General features: G+C 58.6%; 1 protein-coding gene across 2 annotated transcripts in view; it reads right to left on the bottom strand.

The window, feature by feature from the left end:
• Positions 1-7,989: 7,989 nt before the first annotated feature.
• Positions 7,990-22,423, bottom strand: part of LMX1B (LIM homeobox transcription factor 1 beta) — an 80,603-nt gene continuing 66,169 nt past the window's right edge. The window contains exons 3-8 of one of the 2 annotated variants that reach the window (XM_086684037.1): positions 13,684-13,916; positions 11,581-11,762; positions 11,319-11,396; positions 11,111-11,177; positions 8,761-8,925; positions 7,990-8,450 (exon numbers count right to left, since the gene is read on the bottom strand). In XM_086684037.1, the coding sequence (XP_086540163.1) occupies positions 8,293-8,450; positions 8,761-8,925; positions 11,111-11,177; positions 11,319-11,396; positions 11,581-11,762; positions 13,684-13,916 (883 nt within the window). In that variant the 3' untranslated portion in view covers positions 7,990-8,292. The remainder of the gene's footprint in view (positions 8,451-8,760; positions 8,926-11,110; positions 11,178-11,318; positions 11,397-11,580; positions 11,763-13,683; positions 13,917-22,423) is intronic. The other variant, XM_086684038.1, reaches the window with a different exon arrangement.

The raw sequence follows: 22,423 nt of genomic DNA, 5'->3' as shown, positions 1-22,423 counted from the left end.
CTGATTTGCCGCTGATTTGGATCAGAGTTTTCCAAATGAACAAATAAAAGCTCCTGGAATCATGGTGGGGCACGTCAAGGGTTCCAAGGCCTTGAGATGTATGTTTTTCTTTATCTGTGGAGTGGGTCTAGGGGTCTTTGTTTATTATTCCTCTTCAGGCCACAAATAGATTCATCACAATACTCTTGTGTGTTATTCAAAATCTCACAGTGTGCTGACTTTATCTCCAACTAAATCAGAGAACGGTTTGTGCCAGGTGCCCTTCCAGTGCCAAGGGCCTGAATGGCTCCTGGCGTGTCCAGCATGGGTACTGGCAGCACCAGGGACCTTACCTCCTGCCACCTCTGGCCTTTGGGTCCTGAATTCCACCCAGGCGCGCCCCATGCCACTGGTGCCCTGCCGCTGAGCATTTGCTCTGGCTGTTACTCCTCCAGAAGGCTTTCCCTAAATTTCCAGGCACAGCCGACGAGCTTTGCCACTTCGAGTCCTTTATGCCTCTCTCGTAGCTCCTGCTTCAGCTCCGTCAGGCGGGCGTGCGTCCTGAGAGGTCTGCCGGGCAAGAGGTGAAGATCAGGGGGAATGGGCAATCGGGGGCTATCTCTGTTCTCCAGTCAAGCCCCAGGGGTTGCTCTGACGTCAAAGCCATAAATAGAGCCCCCCTGTCTGCCTGTCAGCGCCCGGGGTCAGAATCTACCTGGTACGGGGTCCCAGGACACTAGAGGCAAAGAGGACATCTGAGGCACAGCGGCCCTGGCTGTAGGAGGGGAACTCCTGGGAGGGAAATGGGAGAGCGGGGTCTTCGCCTGCCAGGTGGACGTCACAGCCCTTCCCGCCTCACGGGGCTGCGGGGAGTAAGTGGAACGAACCGTGCAAGGCTCAGCACAGTGCGCGGGGCACGGACAGTCGCGCAGGCAGCCGCTGGAGAGCAGGCCGGCATCACTGCCTGGCCCCGGGGGCGCTGTTCCCATCATGGCAGGGGGCTGCAGGGCTGGGTGCGGTCGTCCTCCTTCTGGCCATCCTCCTAATGCCCGTGGGACCACTGTCTCCCTGGCCATCGGTCCAGGCGGACGTTCGTTCTGCGTGCCGTGCACATCCCTCACCTTCTCTGGTCCGGGGCTCCCGCTGGGCAGGTTCCTTGGGCCAAGCTGGGGGACGGCAGCACAGGGGGCGTCCCGGGGGCAGGACCGCGCTGTGCCTCAGACACCTTGAGGACCCAAGGTTTGTAGGGTAGGCTCAGAATCACATTCCTCTCCTGGGACCGCCGCCTTCTCAACTCCCACGGGATCCCCGGCCTGGACCCTCTCCAACCCCAAGTTCCCGAGAGGAATCACCCTGGAGCAAGTTACTTCTCTCCAAGCTTCGTTTGTTGTTGTTGTTGTTTGTTTGTTTGTGTTTGTGTTTGCTTTTCATCTGTGCAACGGGATAAGGAAGAGCTGTTCTGGGTTGTTGTGAAGGTCGGTGGGCTGAGGTCGTTCTGTTCCCGGCTGCCTCCGGAGCGGGGGTTGGGCGGGAGGGAGACCTCCTCCCACGCCCTCTGTGTCTCCAGGGACTCAGCCTGTGTCTCCCACCCCTCCTGTGCCTTCACCTTCTGGGCTGGGGAGAGAAGACAGGCAGGAGACAGGGGAGCGCTGGATTAGCACGGCCCCTCCTCTCCACCCCCCCACCCTCCACCACATTTTTTAGTGACAGGATTTTAAACGGTTGCTGTAGGCAAGAGAGTTTGCAGCCCACTGCTGGGGGTGGCAGGCGGAGCTTGGAGGCCCCTCTTTTTTTATTTTTAAATTTTGTAATTTTTTTTTGAGGGAGAGAGAGAGAGAGTGCAAGTGGGGGAGAGGGACAGAGAGAGAGAGAGAGAGAGAGAGAGAGAAAGAGAGAGAGAGAATCCCAAGCAGGCTCCACACTCAGCATGGCCAACTCGGAGCTAAGATCCCGACCCTGGGATCATGACCTGAGCCGAAATCAAGAGTGGGATGTTTAACTGGCTAAGCCACCCAGGCGCCCCCTGGAGGTCCCTCTTGCAGGAACCTGGGCCTGGGGCTTGGACGTGAAGACCCGGATTAGTCCTGTCTCTGTGCTGTGCCGCTGGGCTGTGACTTAATTTCTCCGGGCCTCAGTGAGGCCACTCTGAGTGTAGGAGAGTTTCCTTGATCCCCAGGTCCCTGAGCCTGACCTTGGAGGACCACGGACTTGAGGGGACAGCTGGGGTGCCGGTGAGGCCATGGATGTGCAGCCAAACCTGATTTGGAACCCTCGTTCTGCTGCCCCTTGTTAGCTTTGTCATATCGAGCCGATCACTACCTCCTTCTGAGCCTCGGGTGCCCTTCTGAAAAATGGGACCTTAATACTTGCCGTTCCGGGTGTTGTGGGGTGCAAAGGAGGAAATGAACCGGAGTGCCTCCACTTATCTAGGTTTTTGGCTGTGAGAATTACCCAGAGGCTGAAGAGGGCGAGGGGGTGGGATGTGCCCCCTAGGGGGCACTGGTGTCCGCGGGCGGAGGGAGAGTAGCTAGAGGGGGCTTCCAGGTAACCGTGGCCACAGCAGTGGGGAGGGAAGGCTGAGAAGGAGGAAGCAGAGAGGTGGGGGGAAGGGGAGAACATTAGGACATCAGATCCGTGGACGTGAGGCCCAGAGGCCTCCAGGATGCACAGATGTATGAAGACGCACAACGACACACCCACGTGTGGACACGCGAACATCTTCACCAACACACAGAAACACGGCCGAGACTCTGCCCGGATCTGGACGGCCTTGCTGGTAGACATCGCTGCACAGGATACACTGATACCTGGCGGACATGTAGCTTCATGCGCAATATATCCAGACCAATCGACCCCCAGAGCTGTTTCCACGGACACGCACATACACCCACCTACATGCACACTGATTGTCCCCAAACTACTCTGAGGAAGTTTGAGAGTCTCTGTGCCTCTGAGTCTCTGCCCACCCTCCCATCTCTCCTGCATCCCACAGTCATGTCCCATCCCAAGTCCTCATGATTACTCCAGGGTCTGGCCTCAGCTTCTTCATTCTCCCCCTGGGTGAGTTCACCCACCTTGTGCCTTGTGACCGTCTGTCTGGCTCTTGAACACCTGGGTGCTCCGCCTCTGATCTTTTCGAGGCCCCCAGCTCTGCTCCCAGACATCTCTGCTTGGATGCCCCAGAGACCCTCAGCTCCGCGTGTCCCAGACCAGAGTGCTCCAGGAACCCCCATCTCGGGGATCTACCCGTTGCCTTGACTGCCCTTCTCGGTTATCTCTAGGATCTGTCCCCTTCATTCTCCCCACTGTTCTCCCCCCTAGTCAAAACCATCGTCACCTGTCACCTAGGTGACCCAACCAACCTCCGTGCCTCTATCCAGTCCTCGCAACCCAATCGGATCTATTCTCCACTCGTCATCAAGACCCTGGGTGGTCTGGCCCTGCCTCCAGTCTCATCATTTCTCATTCCCCCCGCTCCCCCCACCCCCGCAAACTTAGCTATTCTTCTAGTTTAGGAGATTTACAAGATTTTGCCTGACCCCGAGATTTTGCACAAGCCCAAAGCACTGGCAGACTCCCCACCTAGTCTCCTCCACTCTGGCTAACTTCTGCTTGCAGCTTAATGTGTAGCTTCTTCCAGGAAGCCTTCCATGATGCTTCGCACCTCCAGGTGAGGTTGAGTATACTGTAACAAGGCCTCTCCATCCCTCAACTGAGCGTATGTCACAACCTACCTCCTTGAGGCACAGACTACTGATCCCTGGTTCTCAGACTGGTAGCTGGCACTTAAAGGACCCTTCACGTCGGTTGGGTGAATGAATGAATGAATGAATAAATGAAGAGTGCTGCAGAATGGGAGAGAGTGGGATGGGATGGAAGCGTTTAAGCATGGAGGTGATTCAGGGTTGGGACAGGCCCAGGATTAGGGAGACGATGATTATGGGATGGGACAAGGAATGGGTCAGGGCGAGAACAGGGCCCCGAGGCCTCCCTCCTCCTTGATCTGCTGTCCCTGGTGCCCCTGGAGAAATCCCTCACGCTCTGGAGGGCCCGGCCCCGCCCCACCCCTCCCCTCCCCTCCCCCCAAGGAGAGGCGGCACAGGCGTGTACAGGTTGGTTTATTTACAAATATACTGATGTCTCGTCTTTTGTTGTTTCCATTTTCTGCTTTTGTGGGAAGAGGCAGAAGGTGAGCGTGGAGGGCAGGGTGGGGGTGGTGATGTGGTAAACGCTAATAAATAATTTAACAATGACAAGTTATTAAATAAAATGTGTCTGGGGATGGCGGGTGGGCAGTGAGTCTGTACAAGGAAAACAGAGGAATGGCCGGCGGCCGGTCCCCACGCCCAGCTGGGCTGGGGGCACCAGCAGACAGGCTCATTGCAAACTGCACCTTCCAAGGGCCAAATGTTGGAGGGTCTTTCCTGCTCCCCCAGCCCTCAGGCCTCGTGCACCCGGAGTGTGGGTCTGTGAGCCTCCGTGCGCGTCCGGGTGTGAGTGTGTGTCTGTGCGCGCGCGTGTGTGTGCGGATCCTCTCCCCACCCAGGGCGGAGGGAGCCCCAGAGCTGCAGGTTCCCCGGACAGGAGGTGAAGTCCTCAGCCCAGGTGGCGCCCAGAGCTCTGGCCAGGCAGGGGTCAGCCACTTCTCCTTCCTCCAGGCTCCCCGTGCGCGTGCGCGGAGCGCGAGGGGCCCTGGCTCCACGTGGGTGGGTGCGGCAGCCTCACTGCTAAGCCGCAGCTGAGCCCCCTAAGGGAGAAGAGGCTACCCGGACCCTGCGATGGGGGCCTGGCCCTGCTTGTCCAGAGGCAGTGGGCTCCTCCCCTCCCCCTCCCGGGAGGCCCACTACATGCCCAGCCCGCTTGCAGGGACCGCTTCTCCTGCGGCTCTGTGGTCTGATCTTTGGAACCATAGTGGCCCGCGTCTGTGTGGCCCCCTCCGGGAGGCTCCGCGGGGCAGGCAGATGAGGCTCTGGCTGGGGGCAGGACCCCACCGTCTTGTCTCTCTTCTGCCTCATTTGCGGTGTCAGTTGGGGCCCGATTCGTTCCTCCCTCTGAGCCTCACCTTCCCCAGCAGGGAAACGAATTCGGACTTGGTTTTATCCTGACACTCCCCCTGCCCACCTCACGCTTCCTGCCTCTTCCTTGGGGCCAGACCTTTACCTCCCTCTGCTCTTGGGCTTCCCATCCCAGCCACCACTGATGATGGGGGGGGGGGGGGGGAGTGCCCCTGACTACTCACTCTGCCCCCAAGTCAAGGCTGCACTTCCCCCCACATGAAGCAGGAAGAGCCTGTTCATGGCAGCTCACCCCAGATTCCAGCGAGCCTGCGAGCCTCTGCATGCTTCTGCTGGGTCGCCCTGAACATTTGCTTCCTTTCTCTGAGCCTCAGGTTCCTCACCGGAGAAATGGATCCCCACTAATGTTTGGACAGGGCTAGGCCTGAGTGTGAATGGCTCTCCTTCTAGAAGAAAGCCCCTCAAGGGTGGGCCCCACATCTTGTTCATCTGTGTCTCCACACCCAGTCCAGGGCTGGGCGGAGCAGGCATCAGTGTCTGGGGGCGCCTGAGGGAACTGGGGGCAGTGAGCTGTAGCATACGGCAAGTTCCTAATCACGACTGATGGGGTGTCTCTGGCCCACGGGGCTCTCTAAGGTTCCCTTGGCTGTGGCCATCCATGGGACAGGAGGGGGGGGTGTCTCTGTACCAGCTCCTCATAAGGAGCCACTAGTGCACAGTGGGGACAGAGCCGTGGCTGGACTTGGGAGGTTGGGAGGCCCCCAAATGGGAAGAAATGCCCTCCAGGGGCTGGCAAAGTTTCCTAAGACAAGTCATGTCCCTCTGACCTGGAGGCCATTCACCAGAGGAAGAGGACGAGGAACTGACATGGTGCCCCTGCTCCCTCCCTTCTCCCAGCCCAGCTCTTCCAGCTGCAGGGTCAAGGGAGTGGACCAGATGACCGTTCCTGAGGTTCCTTCCAACCGAAAGAGTCTGGGAGAAAAGGACCAGGGCTCCTGGGGGTTGGGGGCAGGGGCCGCCCCAAGTGCCCTCAGCATGATTTGGACCATGTGAGCACAAGAGAAGGAAGAGAGCATCTCTCAAGAAACCAGCATGGCTGTCTTAAGGGACCGCTGGTGGCCCAGGACAAGAGAGGACACAGCTGGACTAAGCTACAGAGAACAGAGGACAGCGGCCAAGGTCCCTGTGGCAGCCTGTGTGGAACGAGGAATGCATGGAACGGCCAGGCTGGCTGCCCGGCCCGAGGGGGGCTGCTGAGAGTCCTGCCCCCACGACAGCTCTGGTGAAAAGCACAGGACACTCCGGAGAAGCTGAGGCCTCCCCGCTGGACAGAGGAGCAAAATCACAGGGCATGTTGGCGAACTTGGAGGATCCCAGAGGGAGTCAGGTGGGGGCCCAAAGGCAGAGAGAGACACCCATCGTTCTATTAGCTCAAAGCCTGGACTGGGCAGATCTCAGGGTGGCGGCCTAGGGCTTGATGTTAGAATTAAAGGCAGGGCTGTGAGCACCTAGCCGAGGACACAGTGGCCACCAGGGGCCAGCGAGGGGGTCACTGAGAACAGGGCCCTCACGTCCTCTTTCGACAGGGTTAGAGCTGAGTGGATCCGGGGTGGGGTGGGGTGTGGGGGGGGGTTGCAGATCTGGCTTCCGGCAGGGCGTTTGACAAAACAGGGCTGGAAGCGCACTGGAAAGCATCATCCAAGGACGACTGACCGGTTCACGGCCAATGCCAGACGGGGAGGGGCCCTGAAGGTTCACATGCCTTCGGTAAGAAGCACAGGGCTGACCCCTGACACGGGCAGATGTGCTCAGGAGGGACAGCAAACGAGTGGTCACAGAGTTGGGGGTGCAGAGAAACTCCACAGGCTGGATTGAATCAAATAAGAAGAAATGTAAGAAGTCAAAAAGTCAAGGTCCTTCACTGGATCTAAATAAGAAATGCCCCCTCCCCCACTTACACACAGAAGAGAGATGTGGCTTAGCTGCCACATGTGTGACGGCCAGGAGATTCAGTTACAGAAGGGAAGGGTGAGTTTCTAGGTTATGTGGCCTAAACTGTGCACTGGATTTTGGGCCACATTAACAGAGGCAGGGTGCCTAAAGCAGGGGAGGTGGCTGGCTGATGTCAGTGGGAAGACTGGGTTATATCTACTCCACCTTTAGAGGGAAAAGGGCTTTGAGAAGTGAAGACTCAGGGCTGAAAAAGGCAGAGGCGAAATCAGCAGAAAACGGCAGCTGACTCGGGGCCCGATGAAGTAGCGGCCTCCTTGCCACTGGAGGGATGCGAGGAGAGGCAGAGGGAGCCACACCTCAGATGACGAGCCGAGTGGGTGACTTTTGAAGTTGCTTTCCTGCCTGGAGGTTCTGCCATATGTCCTCCCTGGTTCTGGGGGCTCTGTCTCTGCCCGTGGAGCTGGTCGCGTCTGGGGCCGCCCCGCCAGCTCAGGCAGCACCTATTTAGGCTGAGGCTGGGATACATCTGGGTCTGCATGTTTCAAGCCCCAAACTCCCCTCCCTCCCTCTCCTCCTTCCTTCTCTCCTATTGCTGTCAGAAGGGGGGTCCCCGCCCCCGTCTGGCCTCTTTCCCCTTCCTGACACGGCCAGGCTGGCCCACAGAGCGCCTCTGTGTCTCTTGTAGCTTGTCTACATATCTGTGTGCCTATCACACGGGTGTGCCTTCGAGTGTGCATGTTTGCAGGAGAGGCTCAGTCTACCCTCCCCAGGGACTCCCCCTCAGGGCTGTGCCTCAGTGGGCTTGGCACACCTGCCAAGCTCTTCCCCACTTCTGTTCCAGGCTCGGGCTAGGACAGGTGAACCCAGGCTGGCAGGCCTGCCCTTGGAGGTGGGGGAGGTGGGCACCAGCCCAGGGCGCAGGGTCCTACGCTTCTCGCAGGTGACGGGTGCCGCGCGCAGTATCCCTGCCCCGGGGCACGCGCGGGGGCCTTGCCTTGGCCTAGGCCCGGCCTGTGGAGGTTGGCTGGACACAGAGAGGACATTTAAAAAAATAGAGAGAATTTAAGCTTCCCAAAAAAGAGATGGGTAGGGAGAAGGAGGTGATGGAGGCCGAGGTGGGGCTGGGAGGCGAGTGGCTTTCCGAGACTCTGGGTCCCTGGGGTGACACGGTCTCTGTGGGCAGGATACAGCCCTGCCCAGGCTGCGCCCATCTGCCTGCCCGGCTGGCCCAGGAAAGGGCACCGTATGGCTGTGTGTAGAGTCTATGCGGGCGGTGGGGCTGGCTGCGGCGGCCGCAGGCCCACCCCAGGACCCTGGCCCAAGCGTCCATGCAGCCAGCTGGCTCTCAGGAGGCGAAGTAGGAACTCTGCATTGAGTAGAGCCGGTCGATGGGGTTCCCCACGCGGGCCTGCAGGGAGCCCACGTCCGAGGAGCCCAAGAAGCAGTCGCTGAGGCTGGTTAAGGAGGTATCGCTGTCGATGTCATGGAAGATGGAGTCGTTCCCTGAGGGTAGAGGGGGCGTCAGGAGCCAGTGCAGGCTGGGGCTCCTGGGGGCCCTGTTGGCCCTGCAGGCTGTGTGGCCAGAGGTGAGGAGGGACAGGATGGCCTGTGGCGGCAGCGGGGGACCAGAGGTGCTGAGGGCCATGGGTGGGGTCGCGAGGGCGCCCCTGGCGTCAGGAGGAGGCAGGTGGGCTGTGTTGGCAGGGCCTGCCCGGGCCCGGGGGTGGGAGGTGGCTGTCATGGCCCCAGGCCTGCCAGGTCAGGCAGCGGGCGGGGGCGGTGCTGGGGCGGGCGGGGGCTGGGGGCGGCTTACCATAGGGGTTCATGTGGTCACCTGGCATTTGGGGCGGCGTGAGGCCCTGCTGGAAGGGGTCGCTGCTGCCGTAGGGGCTCTGCTCCATGGCCACGATCTGCTGTTGTGGGGGGGCCAGCGGCGTGTAGGAGGCCATCATGCCCTCCATGCGACTCGACAGGACCTCTGGGGACAGAGCACACCTTCACCAACCAGCCCTGTCCACCTGATCCTGGAGGTCCCCCCACCCCGGGAGCCCTCACAGATGTACCTTGGGAGTTCCCACGGACCTCCCTCCCACACGATCCCCCAGTCCAGGGTGCCCACACCATCCCTCTGACCTCCTCCAGACTTCCCCAGGCTGCTTATGGCCTTCCAGGGCCCGTGAGCCCAGGTATCTGACCCCTGGCCCCTTCCCCAGACACACACTGTAGTTCCTCTTCAAAAATCAGTTTATCGAAAGCCACAAACCTCCCCATCCCACCTCCTCCCTTCCTCCAGTGGCCTTGCCCTCCAGGAGCTCACCACCTGGCAGAGACAGACATTAAGCAGCCAGTAATCATTCAACATGTGGGTACAATGAGCTCCCCGCATCTGGGGGCATTAAGAGGGGACCCATGCCCGGGCCAGAGAGCTTCAGGGAAGGCTTCCTGGAGGAAGCCTACCTCTATATGACTTAAAGAAGCAGCAGGGGTCCAACCATGCTAGGGGGCAGGCATGCCAGGTTCAAGGGCAACAAAGGCAGGGAGGGGAGAAACTGCTGGGTCAGAGCAGGGAGCCTGGTGCACAGGGCTCCACTGTTGAGAACGAGAGAAGGCCAGGGGTGGGGAGGAAGATGGTTCCTTCGGGGGCCCAAGCTGAGTGTGGGTTCTCCCTGAGGCTCTAGGAAGTCAGGGGAGGGTCTCGGCCAGGGAGGGGCAGGCTGGAGGCCGGAGGCAGAGACCACTGAGGAAGCGGAGGGAGGGTCTGGGGTCCCTGTAAGGTGAATGTAGGAATGACAACCCCTGGGAGGAGCATGAGGGACACGGGACAAGAAAACCACTGCCCTACTTGGCAACCGAGCAGATAGAGCAAATGGAGGACAGGAAGGGTCAGAGGTGACTCCCGGTTACTGGCGTGGCCACCGGGTACGGAGTGGTGCCATTTGCTGAGATGGGGTGGGGAGGAGGAGGGGGCGTTGTGCGGATGGGGTAGCAGAGTGCTGTGTGGAGTACAGTATGGGCTGTGATGAGCTCAAGGCGGACTGTGGAACATTCCCGGGGAGGCTACATCTCAGGGGCAGCTGGGAACACTGAAAGGTGTGACATAGCTCAGGAGGTGGCTGGGAGACCAGAGACAGTGGCTATAGCCCCAGGAGGCCAGGCTGTCTTGGGAAAGGCGGCAGAGGAGGCAGAGGAATAATAGGGCTCCAAGGCTCAGATGCAGCCGGGGACACTGGCCTGGCCCCGAGTCCTGAGTAGGAGGGGCTGCCCACTAGTGCCCTAGCATCTGCCCTGGAATCCCAGTCTCACCTGGGAACAGGCAGCTCTAGGGCCGCGACTCTACTAGGGCAGTCCCAGGAAGATCTCCGTGCCCTCCCTTCAAGGCTCTGTGTCCCCATGGGGCTTGGGAGGCCAGCCCCGGCCCAAGAAATGGACATGGCATTTTGGCAAAGCCCAGCGTTCAGGGGCCTGGCCACTGCCCTCAAACTGGCTCCTCGTCACTCAGCAGGAGCCCACCCCCAACTCCTCAATGGCTTGCGGAAGCTCTCTGGAGATTTCTCCGGAGACTTCTGCTAAATTGTAGCATGGGCAGTGCGGTGTATGGTCATGTTAAAGGGGCCGGCTTTGCCCCTTACGAACTGAGAGAACCCAGCAAGTCCCTTGGTCTCGCTGAGCATCGGCGAGCATCGCCGTGACAATGCCTTTCCCCTCGCGGGTCTGTGGGAGTGAAGTGAGGCAGAGCGTGGCCAGCAGTGAGAAAGGTGCCTGGCACAGCGTGAAGGTGAGAGATGGTTGCAGATTTCTGGTTGTTTTTTTGTTTGTTTTTTTTAAGTAAGCTCTATGCCCAACGTGGGGCTTGAACTCGCGACCCTGAGATTGAGAGTCACGTGCTCTACCAACTGAGCCAGCCAGGTGTCTCAGATGGCTGCAGTTTTGACTTTGAAAATTCTGCCACCCCTGTGGGCCGCCCACCCTGCCATCCCTCCTCCTGCATCCTGCCCGTGGTCCCCACCACCTCTCTTGATCTCACCAGGTTCCAAGGTAGCAGTTCCCTGAGCCCTGATCACCACCCCCCAGCCCCCCGCCCCCGGAAGGTGTCGGCTGGGGGGCTGGGGGGATCTCATTACCAGAGGCCGAGCCTGGGCCCCAGCGCCCTGGCCCCGGCTCACCTTGGCCCAGCCGCTGGGAGTTCTGCTGTTCCTGCTGCTGCTGGTGCCGCCGTGCCAACTTCTTCATCTGCGGGGGACACAGGTCGTGCCAGTCCCTGCCCCCCTGCCCCCCCCTCCCCCGTTCATTCCCAGCACCTCCCATCAGGACCCTGTCTTCTGCCCACACCCCTGCTCCATCCCTGCCCAGCGGGGGTAAGCGGCCTCTCACCTTGGCTCTTTGGTTCTGAAACCAGACCTGGACCACACGCACGCTGAGGCCCGTCTCCGCCGCCAGAGTCTCTCGAACCTGCCCGGATGGACGGACACAGATCAGGCCGGGGGTGGGGGTGGGGCGCATGGGGCTTGGGGGATCTGTGGGTTGGCGGGGAGGTTCAGGGAGGTCCCCGTCCCCAGCAAGAGCGGTAGGGGCATTGTCTGGGAGGGCAGCGGGTGTGGGGTGTCAGCCCCGCCCCACCCCGGGGGCCCCTCACCTTTCGGCAGGGCTTGGAGGACACCTCAAAGGAGGCCTTGAAGGCTCTTCGCTGCTGCGTGGTGAGGATGGTCCGGGGTCGCTTGGGCCTCCGGGGGTCCTTCCCGTCGTCCCCACTGCCCTTGCTCTGGCTGCCCTGCCCCTTGGCTGGCTTCATGTCTCCATCCTCGTCCTCACTCTTCACTGTGGCGGACATACCCGGCCCATCAGCTTTGTACAAGGGTCTCAGCCTTGTCCCCGTAGGCAATCTGTTGCCTGGCGGGATCCCATTACTTCCAGCCAACACCCGCCAGGGCTGGCTCCAGGGACTCCGGAGACCCCAGCCCAGCACGTCAGCCTTAGAGAAAACTCGTTCCCACTGCCCTCGCCCAAGGCCAGCGGGCCCCAGGACCCAGGGAGAAAACTCTGGGGAGCCTTCTTCCTTGAAGCTTCTAGGGACTAAGAAATGTCAGGTGATGACATACCCCAGACATTCTCACACAGGAGTATTCATGACCACAGAATACATACCCCCCCCCATGGAGTTACACACTCAACCACCTGCATATGTGCACGCACACTGGCACGTGGGCCCACGGAGACCTGGGCGCACACAACTCGAAGACATATTCACACACACACACACACACACACACACACACACACACACACGTGCATGCTCATAGGTGGACACATACAGGCATGCACACACCTGAACAGGGACACACACACACACACACACACACACACACACACACAGAAGCACGTGTATTCACCCAGAGACACACCCACACCCACCATGCACACGCGGCCCCTTCCATGCCCCAGAGTTGTGGGCCTCGGAGATGCCAGCCCGGATGGACACCGCGTGCTTCCTGCTGCCCCTGAGTCTGAACTGGCCTCCTTTTCCCAGGCCCATCTTCCTCAGAGCATTAACCCCTGTGGAGGAGGTGGATCTCTTCCCTCCAAGAGCCCCTCCCAGGCCTGATAGGAATGGGTCCATGGCACCCGGTCAGTGTCTGCTCTGCCATGAGTCCAGGCAGCCTCCACGGTGCCCTGCCCATGGGTGGACAGAGGGACAGACAGATAGGGGGCTCACTACTTCCTCCAAGGGCCCCCACAGTAACAAAGCTCTTCGAGATGGGCAGGTCTTGTGACCGTGGGCTCTAGGTTACCCTAGGTTGCCCCGGCTCAGCAGACCAGGGTATCTCCTCTCTGCACCCTCTGTTCCAGTCCTCCGCCACTACCCTGGAATGACACGGCACCAGCCTTCTCCCTGGCTTTTCCCTTCCACGACTCATTCCTCCTTTCCCGTACCTGCCCTTCTGCCAGGAGGGCTCTAAGCTGGCACAGTCCTTTTGGAGGCTGGAGCAGAGTAGAGGGGTACCTTCATCCTGGGAAACAGGGTCTTTCCCTGCACCACCGAGGGCCCCCACCCGGCTGGGAAATGACAGCTCAGGCTGCTGCTCCCCACTGATGAAGGACGCACCAGATCCCTGCCTCTCGGCCACCACCAGCCTGCAGGCCTGGCGCTGGCAGAGACGCCTGTGGTGCTGTGCCATGGCGGGGGCCACGGCAAGGACAAGAGAGGGTGAGGGTGGTGGGCCGGAGAGCAGGGTATGTGCGTGTGTGTGCAGGTGTGTAAACCACAATACAGTGAGCAGGTGGGTAAACAGGTGTGTGGCCACACGCAGAGCTGCTCAGTGTGCATGTGATGTGCGTGCTGGGTCATGCGTGCGCATGTATGCGTGTTTAAGTGGACGTGCACGTGTGTGTTCCTGAATGTGGGCTTGTGCGTGTGTGGGCATCTAAGCACATGTGTCCGTGTATATATACTCCTGGGCCTGGGTATCCACACATGCATTTTATGTGCGTGTGTGTGTGTGTGTGTGTGTGTGTGTGTGTGTGGTCATACGCACATACACCGGTGCACAACACACGTGGTAGTGTCCATATGTGCATCTGTGCGCCCGGGGATGTGCACACACATTAGTGGCAGGTAACGGCATGCGGTCACGTCAGTGCCACGTGCACCAGATGTGGGTGCACCGTCTGTGTAGCTCAGGTCCTTTGCCGGCAGGGGCCCCTCCCTACCGCCTGCCTCCCAGCTCCAGCCATGGCTCACCGGAGTCGGACTCGTCAGGGCTCACGGAGCTGAGCAGGTCCTTCTCCTTCTCGTAGTCACCCTTGCACAGCAGCTGGCCCTCCTTGAGCACAAACTCGTCGCCCTTGCGGAGCTGCCGCTCACACACACAGCAGCAGAAGCAGCCCAGGTGGTACACACACTCCAGTGCCCGCATCACAAACTCCGTGGGGGCGATCTTCTCCATGCAGCCGCTGCACTTGGCTGCGAAGAGCCTGCAGGGGTACAATGTGGGCGCATTGGCTAGGCTCGGGGGTCCCTCCCAGAGGCCACTGCCCATCCAGGGCTGGCCTCTCCCTCCTGCCACCCTGGCCTTCCACCCCAGGCAGGAGAGGCCCACCCTGGGCACAGAGCCAGACAGCGGGAGGCCCTGCAGCCCTCCTCCACTGGCTCCCAGGGCCCTGGTGGCCCCAGGGTGGGCGCTGGGCATCCTGCCCAGAGATGCGCTCCCTAGGTGTGTCAGCTCAGGGTCTTTCCTGCTCAGAGACACAGTGGCCACTAGAGGGCAGAGCACAAGGTCGGCCTTAACCTTCTCCGAGAGCCAGGTGGTTCCTGCCCTGAAAAGGGCAGGCTGGTCTACCCTCACCCCAGAACCTGCTCCGTTTCCTCCTTGCTTGCCCCTCTCTCCCACATCCAAGCAATCCTTGGCCTCGTCCAACTCACCACCCAAGTGAGGCCCCTCCTCTCCTGCCTGAGCAGCTGCCCTAATCCCCATCCTGGGCTCCTGGCCCCTCTGACCCTTCAAACTCACCCCCCAGGATGAGAGCCAGAGGGAGCTGTCTGCAACACACATCTGCTCATGCTGTTTCCCTGCTCCACGCTCTTCCGTGACTCCCTGGTGCCTCAAGGCCCTTTACATCCTGCCTCTCTCTCTGTCTTTGCTCCCCCAGGCCATGGCCCCGTGCAACAGCCTGCAGTTTCTCCAGGCCACCTTCACACTGGCCTTTCAACATGTTCCTTCTCTGCCCCTCAGCTGAGCTGACACCTGCTTATGCCTCATTTCAGCTTAAGTATCTTTATCACACGCAGAAATTCACTGAGCACGTACAGTGTGCCAGCCGCTGTTCTCGGCACTCTGTAGGCAGAAATGCATTTAATCTTTGCAACAACGCTGTGAGACAGGAGCGAACACGGATCCCATCTTAGTGATAGGGAAACTGAGGTGCCGAGAGGCGGAGTCACTTGCTCAGGGTCACATGGTAATAAGTGATGGGGCCGACTCGGAGCCTGGGCCTGATCCAGCCCCTCCACGACGAAGCGGACCCAGCTTCCATCTCTGGAGACAAAGCCAGGCGGGGGTCTCCATGCCTCCAGCCAGCATGGGCAGAAAGGTCTGAGCAGCACGGCCCCTCCCCTGCCCTCACCTACTGACCGCTCCTCCCGGCTCCCCCCTCCCCGTCACGTGCCCTGCTCTGTGGGAACTCAGCCTCAACAACACTTTGATGGAAAAATTTATGAAGAATCAAATTATTGCTGCTGGGAGGGAATTAAAACCATTTTTCATTCCCCACGTCCCTGGGCCACGTCTGCGGGCGCCACCCTGGGAGCGCTGTGCACATCCCATCCCTCTTTATGGCCCGCCATCACAGGCACGGATTACAGCTGCAATTCTCTACTAATCGGTTCTGGAACAGAAACGGCCATAAATGCAAGGCACTCGGCCTGCCTCCCTTCCCGGGGCTGCCATCAGCACCGCCCACGACGAGCGAGTGGGGCGCGGTGGACAGGGCCAATCTGAGGTCTGCCTGCTGCCCTGGCACTGGCCAGGGCACTCAAATTGGGGGCATCCCCAGCAACCCTGTGCCACCCGCCTCTGTGCTACTGAGCGGGCTCCTACTCATCCTGCAGTGCCCAACTCCAAGGCCACCTCCTCTGGGAAGCCTTCTTTGATGTCCCAGTCAGGGAAAGTAGCCTCCTATGTGCTCACCTGAGATTCCCTCAGGCCTCGGTTCCCTCTACTGTGAAATAGAGATGTCAACAGGACCTCCCTCAAAGGGCTGTTGTTAGGAGTCAATGATACTGAGCATGTAACTTGGTAAATGAATATCACATCACAGTGACTGCACATGTCAGCTTCCAACTCTTATAGGGGTTCCAAAGGCAGGACCTGGTTCTACATGATTCTCAAGGAGGGCTCGGTGAGTGTTTGCAAAGCAGGTGAGTGAAGGCTTGGGGTGGGCTGAGGCTCAGGCCAGGCTGTCAGCTGCAGGCAGCTGGGGCCCCACTAGCCCACATAGTACGTGGCTTTGCAAGGGGAACATGAGCTGGATTTCAGCTCCGATTTGGCTCTTTGGCTGGATTCCTTTGTTCAGGGTACAACCTACCCAACTGTCCATGGCAGCCTCAAGCAGAGGCCCCTAGTAATCTGTCTGGGTGTCCAGCTCTGCCAAGGTGCCGGGGAAGGAGCCACGTTTCCACAACTTGGTGCTCTGACGTGGAGGATGCTTCTGCCCTGCCCCCCTCACTGTCCCTCTGTCCCCTCCCCACACTTTGACCTCCTGATCTAGGTGCCATGCTAAGTTCTGCAGCCTGGCCCCAGTGGCCTATGAGCAGACAGGCACCAGCTGCATCTCTGTGCCGGCATGGCAGGGCCGGGGTCCCAGGCCAGGGTCGGCACACCTTGGGCGTCTCCCAGACGGGAGGCCTGTCTGGGAGGCCCTCTTAGGTAGGGGAGGAGGGCAGCAGGAGAGGTGACCCGCATTTGCAGGCACTGCCACCATGCAAGCTGCATTCAGAACATCCGTGCTAATGCCTTGGCAGCAGGGGGTCGATTGCTACTTTCTCCAAACTCATCAACACAATCTATTATTAATACTTCTCCAAAGGCTCAGTGCCGCCATTACGGAGGCAGCGCCAGCCACTCGGGGCATCATCTGTTATCTAGATTGCAAAAACTCGGGATATAAAACAAACTGCGCACACTTTATAAACGGAATGTGCCATCCTTTTGGTCTCCAAGCATCTCTCCACCCAATAAAACATCAGGGGGGGATGCATGAAATACTCGCTCCCAATTATGGGGCTGCCTTTGTCTACGGGAGCCGGAGCGAGCGCTACGAACGCATGTGTGGGAGGGGTTGGGGACACCAGCGGGGTCCCCTCCTCTCTGTGAGCCTCCCTCCTGCCCTCGACCCCTCCTGTCATGAAGGGCCGGTGGAACGGGCCATTGAGAAGCAGTCCCAGCCACAGGCCAGTGGCAGTGGCATTGGATGGACTTGGTTTCAACGCTCAGTTCCACCACTTCCTGGCTAGTGACTGCACAAGTAATTTCTGCTCTCTGAGCCTCAGTTTACTGATCTGTATAATGGGCTCAACAACACTGCCCGCTTCTCCATGTGAAGATGCAGCGAGTTTTCAGTGTAAAAGCCGTGAACATAGAGGGAGAGGTCAGTGAGCTGAGCAGGCCTTTTGAGGCCAGGAGTGGGCCTCTCCGGGAATGCCGCACAGAGGCTGCAAATACCGACAGAGATAGAGTTGCTCTGGCTGAGAAGCTCTGAGCCTTCCTGCCCCACAGGGGCCCTGAAGCCTGATGCAGAAGAAAGGCCCTGCCAGCACCCAAGGAGCCCAGGTCACGATCTCAATCCCGACTCAGCCACTCACCGTCTCTGTGACCTGGGGCAACTCTGGGTCTCTGTCCTCACCTGCAAGACGGGGACAATAGTTCTCACTCCCCAGAACTGTGCAGGGGGGTTCCAGATGGGTGTACTTCTGTTACCACACTTGGGCCAACAGGCTAGGATGGGGCAGGCCTGGGGGTGTGAGGGGATGGTGGGGGTGCCATGGAGAGGCTCTGAAGCTCTGGTTCCACCTGTGGCTTCCCCTCCAGCTGTCTGGCCCTCTTGGTGCCAATCCCCTGGCCCAGGCTCCTCCCCCAGTCTAGGAGCTCCAAATCCAGAGGGCACCTTTATGACCACACCACAGACACACAGGCTCACTGGCAACCCACAACCCCACTGTCCATGTAAACTGCCAATTCTTTCCCCCTGCTGTCCCTAGTGTCTAGAACACCATTCCTCCCACTCCCAACCTCTGACAACCCAACACCTGTGTATTCTGAAGGATTTAGCTTAGATAGCCCTTCCTCCAGGAAGCCCCCCTTCTTCTCTCCAGTCTCAGATATCCACCTCACTGAGTTGCTCATCCTCACACTCCCTCCCCATTGTAGTATTTATCCTGAGGACTCCACTTGATCAGTTTCCCGGTCCACTTTCCCCAGGATCACCTGTCTTCCGGGCTGAGCACAAGGCCCCGTGCTCTAAGGCGAGCAACAAATGTTTGTGGAATGAACACTGAACCAACCAATACAGTCTGGTCCCGCCTGTGAGGTAGGGCAACTTGGTCCCCAGCCCCAACCCAGTCCGATGGGGGCACCCACCACCTGCCCTGGGAAGACAGTGTTTGTGCTGGGGGGCGGGGAGGGCACTGCTGGGGCGGGCAGCCCAGGGTTCTACCCTGGCTCCGTAACTTTTTCCCAGTGTGAATTTGATCAAGACATTTAACTTCTCTGAGCCTCAGTTTCTTCATTTAAGAAACGGGAATGGTGGTACCTACCTACAGGGTTGTGAGAAGGCCCTATTGCACGTAAAGCCCTTGGCCCTATGCCAGCATGAAGAAGGCACCCCACAGAACTGCCATCTGCCTTTCTCTTGTTCCTTATTGTCCTTATTGTCGCCCTCACCGGGTCTCCACCACTCCTGGGAGCAGCTTTCCTGACACCAGGTTTACAGGTCCCAACCAAACCTCCCTGTCATGACCACCCTGGGTTCTGGGTCCTTCTAGCTTCTGTCTGGCCTGAGCTGGACAGAGCACTCCCGGCTCAGTTCTCTGTGTGCCTGTCTCACCAATGTGAATGAACTCAATTACCATCACCTGCATCACCTCATTAAGCCCTTGAAGAACCCTAAAAGGAAGACACTGTTTCCATTCCCATTTTACAGAAGAGCACACGAAAGTGCAGAGGGCAGGTTCAAGGTCACATGAGTCACAAGGTCACAAGCACCACCATATACTCCCTCCATGCTTTGTGCATTCAAGTATACTCAAGTGCATTCAAGTGCATTCTGCCCATCATTCACCCTTGTCCTTTGCTGGGGGTGCCATTCCCATGTCTGTCTGCCCTCAGGGCTCTGAATGCCCCAAGTTCTTATTACTCAGCATTGGCCCAGCACCCAGCAGGTGCAGCTGAGTGGGTTTCTCTTAAACCAAACTGAACATCTCCCCGTCACAAACACATCCTCCCTCCGCCAGGATCATCTGTGATTTTGGAGTAAGAAATTCCCTTTTTAGGGACGTCCTTCCCTTGAAGAGTCCCTGGCTATGAGAACACATCTCCATCTCCTCTGAGTTTTTATTGGTTTATTTGTTTAACGCTCAATTTATTAAATTCATGAAGCTAATAAAACTCTGAAAACCAATTTTTTTCTGGAGCATTTAAACATGGATTACAAATCTGATTAATTAATTTCTCTTAAGCCACTGACAACTGCAGAGAGGCAATGCAGTATATCTGATTCTTTTACCTCCAATAAAACTGGCTTCCTAACGTCCTGGGGACCCTCCAGCCTCTCCTTGCAGGTTTTCAGCCCCAGGTCTCAGACTCCAGAAGCATGTGCATTAGGCTTGGAATCTTGGCTCTGTCACTTCCCAGCACAGGTACCACACACAAGCCTCTTCTCTCTGAGCCTCAGTGGCCCCATCTGTTCAATGGGGATAATGGCTGGGCACCGTGAGGCAGGCACCTCATCATTTCTTCAAGACTTCTGGCATCTGCTCACCACCCTCGAGGAATGGAGGCCCCTCTGTCTCCTCCTCACTATTCTGCCATTCCCATACCCCACCGCTGCATTCTACAGTTTATGCAACCCCTCACTGGGTCCTCAGTCTCAGAGTGCCCAACAATTTCAGGGTAAGTCCAAAGGCCTCATCATGGCACTCAAGGCCCTACTCCAGCCCCGTCACACCTGGCTTCAGATCCTCTGCTCCAGCTGCCAGGGTTCTCGTTGCTCCCTGAAAACAAGTCCTTCCTGCCTCCTTAACACTTAAAATTCCATCTGCCCCCCAAAGCCTGTCTTCTTTCTGCCTTTTGCTTCTTGTTGAACTTCTCTTCATCCTTCAAGACCCAATTCCAGGCTGGAAGACCCATCCTTCCTCTGTGAAGCCTTCCCTGAGACCCAGATATTTGTGTGTCTGAAGCCCTCACTGACCCAGAAATCAGACACTGGGTCTAATTCACATGCACCCATCCCACACTGGGTTCTGGCATTGAGGACGTGACTAGGGAGTGTTTGTTGAATGAATGAATAACCTTATGAGAAATGAAATGGGCAGCGCAGGTAGGACATGAGAACATTGGATACTCTGCTTCCAGAAGTTTGAGAATGCCACCAGGTAGCAAGACAAGTGAACTCACTGCTCTTGTCCCATGACCCCCTTTACAGCCCGGAGTCCAAAATCCGAACTTCTATGTTGGTTAAGTTTTTTACACACCTCCTGTTGGGCTGGAGTCCAACTGTGCCCTCGTCCCTAGTATATACAGGGAAAGCCCTGGAGTGGGAGGGCCATGCCAATATTAAATGACTCCCCTGACCATAAGTGACCGGGCAAGGCCTGGACACCTAGCTCAAGGTGCGCCAATCCATTCTCTGTCCCACGTCCCTATCTCCTGCTCACCAGGAGCTTTCTGGCTGCCCCCCTGGGCTTAGAGGTGCACTTTCCACATCTCTGGCACCAGCTAAGCGGCCCTGGGCCACTCTTCATCCCTTTTTTGAGATTCAGTTTCCTCTTCTGTGAAAAGGGGGTATTGATCTTTCCCTCACCCGGTGATTGAGAATCGGTGAGTTTTAACCTGTGTGAGGGGGTCTAGCCCAGTGCCTGGCACAGAGGGCATCTTGGCAAGTGTGCCTCTCACTCCTTCCCCAGTCTGAGTCTCACGATGGTGCTGGGACACGGGCTCTGGAACCTTCTCTTCCTCACCTCCAATTTCATCACGAAGCCCTCAATCACATCCTTGGGTCCGTGCTCTCCCCATCTGTCTGTGCCTCTGAGGTGTATAGGCTTCTGTCAGATCCTTACCGAGAGCCACACTGGGGACCAGGCAGATTTGGGCCTGGTTTGCTTTAGGGTCTCTCCAGGCCCAAATCCCACAGTGCCTGGAAACTCTCCCTCCATGGGGAGGGAACCATAGCCCTCTGGCCCACTGGCTATACCTTCTCACGTTCACCCAGCAAACACCCAGGGAGGCTGACTTTGAAGCTCTGAGCTCTCAAGCTCATGCAAGATGCTTGAGGAAAGAGGCCAAATCTGGTCCCATGGGGGCTGACACAGCATGACAAGTGCCTTGACAGGGTACACGTGGCAAGCTGGGGGGCACAGAAAGTCATGATGGTTAACCTGGAAGAGGTCTGAGGACTTTCTGGAAAAGCTGGCATGACACACTGGTTCTGAAGGCAGAAGGAATAGTCTGAAGAGTCTGAATCCCAGCTCTGTCACTTACTGTCTGACCTTGGGGCAAGGACCACGGTCCCCACCTTACAGGCAATCACTAGGATGTGTTGAGCCTCTAGGTGCCACAGGTCCTTCAGAGGCTCGTGGGGAGGATCCCAGGATGGAGTGGTCGCAGAGCGCTTAGGGCAGGCTCGTCTACAGTAAGCGTTCCAGTAGGGGGCCGACATCATTATTGCTCTAGGGCTGTGATGTCTATGATGATGCCCGTTAAGAGATGAGCTGGAGTTCAGGGGGGAGTGCCCAGGGGACAGGACCCTAGACACCCTTGGGGGCCCAGCTGCGGCCGCCAGAGTTTGCCTGTCACTTGGAGGAGCCGATGGGGTGAGAGCAGGCAGAGGGAGCCGCCTGGCCTCCTCCCTCCCGACTCGTTGACATCTCCCCCACGTGCCTGCCGCGTCCTTATCATTCCGGGCGTAGCTGTTTTTTATTTTGAGACAAAAAGGGGCCTGTTGATGGGGATCCAACTCAAACCAGCTGCAAACATCTGCTTTGATGCGGCGGCGGCGGCGGGCCAGGCGGGCGGCGGGAGCCGCAGGCAGGGGCCCCGGTGCGCGCGTCAATCACGCGGCTGGAATGCGCGGCGTGGCCGGGCGCTCGGACCGACGGCCGCCGGAGCGCGGGCCTCGCAGGGCCTCTCCGTAGCCTCGCCGCGCCGGGGCCGGGCCTGCAGCGAGGGCTGCCCCGGAGCTTCCTGCGGGCGCGCAGACCCAGCTGTGCCGGCCGCCGGCTCTGAGGCCCTTTGATCCGGGCCTCGGGCACTGTCGGGAGCACACCCCCTCCCCCGCCCCCCTCCCTGGCCGGGGCTGGAGGTCACGGGCCAGGGGCAGGGAGGGACGCGGGCCCAGCCAGGAGCCCCCAGGTACCATCCAGGGGCCAGCCTGGCCAGACACACATTCGGTGAGTGCACACACATTTATTAGTGCCTACTGTGTGCCAGGGACTGTCTAGAGGCTGGAGATAGAGCAGTGAGCCAAATGCACTGTCCTTCCCACCCCCATCCCCACTCCCAGCTTCCATTCTAATGGGTGAGGGGACAGGCAACAGACAGACCCGAAGCACTCAGAGTGTAATAACTGGTGACAATACGATGAAGAAAAAAGAGCGGGGAGCGCAAAGAGGATGGCCGGGGCTTTTAGGAAGGACAGTCAGAGGCCTTGCTGAGATACCTGGGCCGGGATGGGGGTGGGGGGAGTTTCGCAACAGAGGAAACAGCAAATGC

This window comes from Puma concolor, chromosome D4 (genome assembly GCF_028749965.1).
Source record: "Puma concolor isolate L17-30 chromosome D4, mPumCon1.1.hap2, whole genome shotgun sequence".
NCBI lineage: Eukaryota > Metazoa > Chordata > Mammalia > Carnivora > Felidae > Puma > Puma concolor.
Note: the sequence above shows the minus strand (reverse complement) of the source record. Positions and strands in the feature narration are given on the sequence as shown.